The 7,164-nt window shown below is 37.4% G+C and overlaps 1 protein-coding gene across 1 annotated transcript; it reads right to left on the bottom strand.

Annotated features, from left to right (window-relative positions):
• Nucleotides 1-6,731: 6,731 nt before the first annotated feature.
• On the bottom strand, nucleotides 6,732-7,058 carry LOC131874217 (uncharacterized). Its single transcript, XM_059217487.1, has one exon. The coding sequence runs from the start codon at nucleotides 7,056-7,058 to the stop codon at nucleotides 6,732-6,734; it is 327 nt and encodes a 108-aa protein (XP_059073470.1).
• Between the last annotated feature and the right edge of the window lie 106 nt (nucleotides 7,059-7,164).

Below are 7,164 nucleotides of genomic sequence, written 5' to 3'. Positions count from 1 at the left end.
GAAGTGACATGTGTCACTTGCTTCACTCTTGGATGCATCAAGTTCAATGAATTTGGACATGTTGACCTTGATTGATGAATGAAGGTGAGTTGTCGCCACCTCAGCTACTTGCATGCCTTGTAACCCATCAAAAGTTGTAGGTGATTGAGGCATATCTCTTGATACTCAACATTATCCCAGCTCAATGTGATGTGATGAGAGCATATTCCCAAATTGTATCATCTTTGTTAGGTTAACTTTGATTAATTCTTCTTGATCATTTCACCTTTCATCTTCTTGGTTGGGAATTCCACCTTTGTGTTGTATTTGATGTAGACCTTGTGATGTTTATGCTTGATGTACTTGACCTTCTCCTTGCGTTGGTGACTGATCTTCCTCTCCTTGCTGAAGTGTTCCTTTATCTTCTCTCATGTGATGAAATCTTCCTTCATGCTTTTGATGTAGACTCCATGATGTCTATGCTAACTCCTCCATGTTGTTTGTAGAGCTATCCCATGTAGTGGTTGAATCCTTGAAGTGACACCCTTTTAATACTTGTGAATCCATACTTTACTTGAATGTGCCAATCTCCTCCTTGCAAATGTTTGATCCTTCATCCTCATGCTCCATGCACCTCCTACTATTTGATACAAATGCTATGGCATACTCCTCATTGCTGGAATTACGAGACTTTATAGCTCTTGCAATTGGACCTCGACCAACTTTGTATGCACAGCTTGATCCCCATCAATTTATGTTTTCTTATTTAAAATAACAATATAAAATGGGAAGGGTTTAGAGCTTATTTACAAGGTTTGGGAGTCCATGGTGGGCCCCAATTTAGGGTTTTGGATATATATTAGTATGTTCTTTTTCTGTTTCTTATAATCTATTGTGTTTTTTTGTTTTAATTCATAGGAATATCTCAACATCTCCCAAGTCATCTTGAGGACAATAGGGCATCCGTGAACATCTCCCTATTGGGGCTTGGGTGTTGTGAGGAGTGGGAGGATGATGCATCCTCATATTGTCATCCTTGGGATGTTCATGATGTCTAGGATGTGGGCTTGGGGTTAGGGATGCATCCCCATGGGACCCACAATTTTCACAAAATCCATTTCATAAAAATCAAGTTAGACATGATTATTTTAAAGTGAAAGCCAAACAGTTAAAATTTACTTAAAACATATATCTAAAAATCAAACAGACATAAATTTCAAGTTTAAACTTTAAAATGTAGAAGCTTTAATAGTTAATGATATCAGATTTCCACAATCCATAATAATAAGCTGTAGGTTTTCTGGAATTAGATTGTGTTTTCTTTTTTGCATCAACGTTTCGGATCACACTCTCTGATCCATCATCAGGATAGCAGAGAGAGCTAGGAGTCATATGACTCCTATAATTTAGTGAGATAGGAGTCATCTTATGACTCCTAGCTCTCTCTACTATCTTGATGATGGATCACAGAGTGTGATCCACAATGTTGATGCAAAAAAGAAAACATAATCTAATTCCAGAAAACCTACAGCTTATTAGCTTTAATAGTCACATGTACAGTGCAAAATTTACAGGTGATGAAACATGTCTCGCTTCCTATCTCACTTAAATACTTTATTGTTATATCAACCAACATAACTCGTATTATGCCAAATGAAGATCAGTGCTACAAGAAAATGTTTCAGGTAAACCCTCTGTCACACATTGTTTTTGGAATATTGATCTGGTTATATATAAAATGTTTTCTGATGAACTTGTTTAAGGTTGTTACAACAAGAGAGGCCAAACAAAAACAGGAAAGCTCAGTACAAACAAAATAAATCACTTGTATAATTCATGGTTCTTGCTCCCTTAAGTCCATGAGCAAGTGTAAATGCCATATTGTTAGAAAACTCATCTAGTCTGACTGGATGCACCATGTCTGACTTGAGTGTAGATATAGTTCTAATTCATTATTTGCCAAGGCAAGGTGAATTTCTGAGTTATGATGAATAATATGACTACTATGGTTAACTGTATTGAATTGTTTATGCCCTAGAAGTCCGAGATTTTTATTCTAGTGGTTTCCTGGGTAATGTCCAGATAATTGGCTATTTACATGGTATGGAATTTTTGTTGGTTTTGTTCGCATGTTTCCTTAGCAACAAACATCATTATAGTCATTTTAAGTCGAAGCAAGATCCGAGGAGATGATTCATTATTTTGACATTCTTATTATAATGTTGTAGCATTTTCCTCTCTCTTATGTCTGCTTATTCTGCCTATTTATTTTTAAGAAAGTTAAAGACAGTCCATTAATTTGATTGCAGTTTCCTTAGCTCACGTATATTCTTCTTCAATGCATAGAAAAACATCCAGAATATACTTTGATTGTTTCAAATCATTCATGTTTGAGTTCAGAATTATGCATGTCTGGGTTCACCTTTGTAAATAAATCAAAGCAGGTGTCTCATGATCTCATCGCATGTTTCAGTACATAATGAATGTAGAACTATTAAGTGGAAATAATTGGTCAATGTGCCCAAAAAATATTCAACGGTTGTGCAATGGAAGGAGTACCTAAATCAACTTCTATTTAATGAAATACTAGGTTGCCGGTTCGGGTTCGGGTTCGGGTTCGGGTTCGAAGAACCTGGTACGCCGGTACGGCAAAATTTTGAAAAGGGGTTTGGGTTCGTTAGTACAAAAACATGTAAATTTTTTATATATATATATATATTTTGATATTTGTGAAGCCTATAAGCATGAATTAAAATATGCATGTCACATAGCATCATTTAAACAACAAAACAAACATAAACTTGTAATCATAGCATCATGATCATACCATAATTGATAATAGCATCATATACATCAAGTTTAATATCAAAATGACAAAATATTCAAGTATCATTGTTTCAACTTTCAACAATATAAACTTAAAGTTTAATCATCAAATGGATCATCTAATTCTTCATCCTCCTCCTCCTCCTCCTCCTCCTCCTCATTGACATTGACATTACATGAGCCAATGCCACTTGCACTTGCACTATAAGTTGGCTCAATTTCCGAGTCGTCAAGTGTCAATGCAAGAAGCTGAGAAGCAGGAGCATCCAAATCAGTATGCACTGGCTCTATATCCCACATCTTTGTTTCCCCTTGTGTGTAGTCATGTTGTTTGTGTGAAAGAAGACGTAGGTTGGAATGCACATATACTAAATTCTCCGCTCTTTTTGATAGCAGCCTATTGCGCTTTACTGAGTGGATGAAAGAGTATGTGCTCCAATTTCTTTTTGAAGCAGATGAACTAGCAACCTATGAAGACAAAGTAAACAATTAAAGTTATACATTAATAAAAATAAAATTACTAGCAACCTATGAAGACAAAGTAAACTATAAATAAACTAAAACTTGTAAATTTAAAATTTTAATTAATTAAACTTACTTGTGATAAAACTTTTATAGCGAGGGGTTGTAGGTGTTGGAAGCATGTGCCATGGAAGTACCTCCAGCTATGAGCATCTTTCTTGGATCTATGACGAAGTGCATCAACACTTAGACCATTCCCATTTGCGAATTCTATGAACTCATTTGTAACAACATCTCGCAAATCATCATCGGGATATAGTCTAAGAAATGTTGCCTTGTACCCATTAGATACTTCTAGATCTCTCCATGGTGGAATCCTTCCTGGTTTATCAAGAAACTGATTGCTATAGTACTTAGGTGTCAAGGCATAGGCAAGAAGGTGCAAAGGAGTGGTCATCTTATTCCACCTCTCTACAATAATTACTTCTAGTTCTTTGAAGAATTTCTCCTGAGGATCATTCTCTTTTTCATTTTTAGTGACCTTTATTTTTTCAAGCATTGAATCAATGCCATCATAAATCTCACCTATGCAAGGCCTATCCATGTCTGTATAGCGAATCATGCTCATGATGGGCTCAGTGATACTTAGGAGATATGTAACAAGATCCCACCATTTCTCATTCAATATTCTATCCCTAATTTTTTCTGCCCTCTCAGTGCTACTTTGCTTCCATATAGTCCAATTGGTGCTGATCACCATATTGCATAGTGCCACTCTAACTTTCACAAGTCGTCTTAAGACGATTGTGTTTGATGCGAAACGGGTCTCATCAACCTATAACACAAATTAATGCTAAATGATTAAAAAATAAAGCCAAACTTTAAAGAAGAATACACAATATAGCTTACACAATGATATTATTAACATTGAAAATTCAAAAAAATCAGAAAATGTAAAATTAAATTACTATGTCACTTACCTTCAATAGCTCCAAATTCGAATAGGTTCTAAAAATCCCTTGAGACATGTGGTGGTTTGTGATGAACATCTGGATGTCCTCAGCCTCTGCATACACATCTCTGATCCATTTTATTTTTTGCCCAATCCTTTGTAGCATAAGATTGAGTGAATGTACCGCACAAGGTGTCCAAAAGATGTGATCATAGCGTTGCTCAACCAACAAACCAGCAGCTCTACAATTTTTTGCATTGTCTGTTATGACTTGGACAACATTGCAGGGTCCCACAGACTCAATGGCAGAGATGAGAATTTCTGCAATAAATTGGCCATCTTTTATTTGGCCCTCACAATCCACAGCTCTCAAAAACATTGCCCCTTTAGGGGACACCGCTATGACATTGATCAAGGGACGGTTTTTAGCATCTTTCCACCCATCTGAAACAATTGTTAAACTGTCTCAACCCATGAATCCCTTATGGGTTTCAATGCATCTTCAACCCTCTTCACCTCTTTCTCCAATAATGTTCCACGTACCTTCTCATAACCAGGGCCCTTATACCCTCTTGGTGCCTCATTAACACTTTTTATCATTTGCATCCAATATGGGGAGCGAACAACATTGAATGACAACCCATTTGCATAAATGCACCTTACTATATCTTGATCAGCATTGTCTCTACTCTCATTTTGGAATGCGGTTTCTAAAGGCCCCTTTGTTCTTTTACGTGTCAAGGGTGGTTCACTTTGAGGTTCATTTGTGGCAAAGAAGGGGTGGTCTTCTACTACAATACTGGGATTAGAAGGGCCTTGCATTCCCCTTGTTTTCTTTGATGCGGTTTGGTTCAACCTACGGGCTTCCCTCTCTTCTGCCGCCTCATGCTCCCTAATATATTTCATCACTATCTCATCTGGTATAGGTTTACCATTTTTTCCAGGGCATTTTTTGATGCCTCTTCCTTTTATTCCACACAAATGGCCTACCACCCGATAATATGAACTATTACGTTCAATATCACATCCATGGCATTTCCAACGGAATCCCCCACCTCCCAGAAGTTGTTTTATAATGTCCACATATTTTCATAAGGGAGAATTTGGATCATTTCTTTGTTTTGCAATTATTTGTTCATTGCCAATGGAAGAAGATGTAGATGCCATTCTAGTTCCTATGGCAAGAAATAAAATAAACATATTCAAAAACAAAAACTAAATAATGAAAAAAAATTCAAGTTTCATGTTTGACAATTTGTGAAACAAAAATAGTTGGAAAAAATGTTTAAAAACCTACCTCTTGCAGCCAATGGAAGCTTGAAAATGTATGGAAATGATGTTGCAACACTTGTTGAAGCTTCTAAAATCAGTCTTCAACTCCTCCTTTTTGATCTTGGAAGCCAAATTTTGTTCAACCTTTCTTCAACCTGCTCTCCTAAAAATTTTGTTTGCAACACAAATGAGGTGAAATGTGTCAATAAAATGTTTTAGAAGTGTTTTTTAGGTTATAATTTTCACTTTTTACCAGGCGGAATTGAAAAAAAAAAAAATTTGCTTTGTTTTTTGACTTTATCGGCCGCCCAGCCGCCTAGGTTCGAGTGGGTCCGCCCGGGTTCGACTGGGTTCGACCCTGGTCGAACCCACCTTGGGTTTTTCGAACCCTGGTCGAACCGGACCCGTACCACGGACCCGGTCATACCCGGACCCGTACCAGGGCGTCCCAGGGGCGAACCTAGTAACTCAGATGAAATAGTTAGTGAGTTTACTAACGAAAATGTAAACCATAAGAAAAAGTTAAATTTAAAGAACACAAGAAACCTAGATGCATATTACCATGGTTTAAAAAATCATAGAACAACTTGCCAATTTGAGAGTTTTCATGAGAAAAAATATCTGCTCCCGATTAACTTGCAAGTTAATTTTTGGGCAAGGTTGTTGGTGTAAATAATTATTCATCATGGATATTATTACACTTTACTTAAGTTTACTTAGGAAATGCATTTCATAGTAGTTTGGGTATGAGACACTTGGGTGTTTGTGCCACATTGGGATAGTGTGTGTAGGAGAATTTCCACCTTTTATGGTGTGATCTTGTTGTTACACTCCACATTCAGTGGGTGATCCACCTCATGTGGAATATTATATTGTTTCTCCTACCTACCCACACCTATTTCCTACCTACCCTTGTTTCTTATTGAGCCACATGTCGTGTTTGTGTGCTCACATATCCATATAGCCTTGCCTATATAAGGAGGCTCATATTCATTGTATGCTACAATCGATTGATGATCCAGTTGATCAATATTTTCATCTTGATAGAATACAGTTTATTTCTATCATATATTTTGTCTCTCTTATTTGTGCTTTCCATTGCCTCTTGATCTTGGCAAAATTTCACATGGTATCAGAGCTGGTCCATGTCTCACAAAGGTTTTCTACAAAATCAATGATTTTATTGCTGAAAACCCCCTCAAAAATCCCAAGCTTGGAGACTGTTGCATCTCTGAGCAAATCAAGTGCAGCAGCTTGCAAAATATTGTTCCTGTTGATGAGTCAACTGTGTCTGCACAGCCGTAGAGCTGCTTGAGGGCTTATAAAAGGTGGGTATAGCAGCAACCCCAATTGGCATTCCCTTATACATGACATTGAACTTGGAGGGGCTGTACCTAATCCCCACATTATTAGGGTTCATGGCAGTGAATACCATGGCAATGTTGACGGAGGGGAAGACCTCCATGCTGGCCATAGTGGAGGTGCTGCCTGGCAGTGGCTCCACTGTGATGCTCTCAAACTTGAACTGGGGCTTTTTGGGATTTATTACTGAGAACACCATCGGCATGATTATACCTATGTGGTCACTACTATGAAGAACACTGACAGCATGCAGCAGCAGCATCTTCAGCATGTGAATATTGTTATCTGATTATTCTCGCAGAATGCACCTG

Source organism: Cryptomeria japonica, chromosome 3 (genome assembly GCF_030272615.1).
Source record: "Cryptomeria japonica chromosome 3, Sugi_1.0, whole genome shotgun sequence".
NCBI classification, from domain to species: Eukaryota; Viridiplantae; Streptophyta; class Pinopsida; order Cupressales; family Cupressaceae; genus Cryptomeria; species Cryptomeria japonica.
This window is presented reverse-complemented; position numbering and strand designations above follow the sequence as displayed.

Excerpts from the sequence above, each read along its gene's own strand:
- LOC131874217 (XM_059217487.1), bottom strand. The coding sequence starts at position 7,058 with ATGCCGATGGTGTTCTCAGTAATAAATCCCAAAAAGCCCCAGTTCAAG.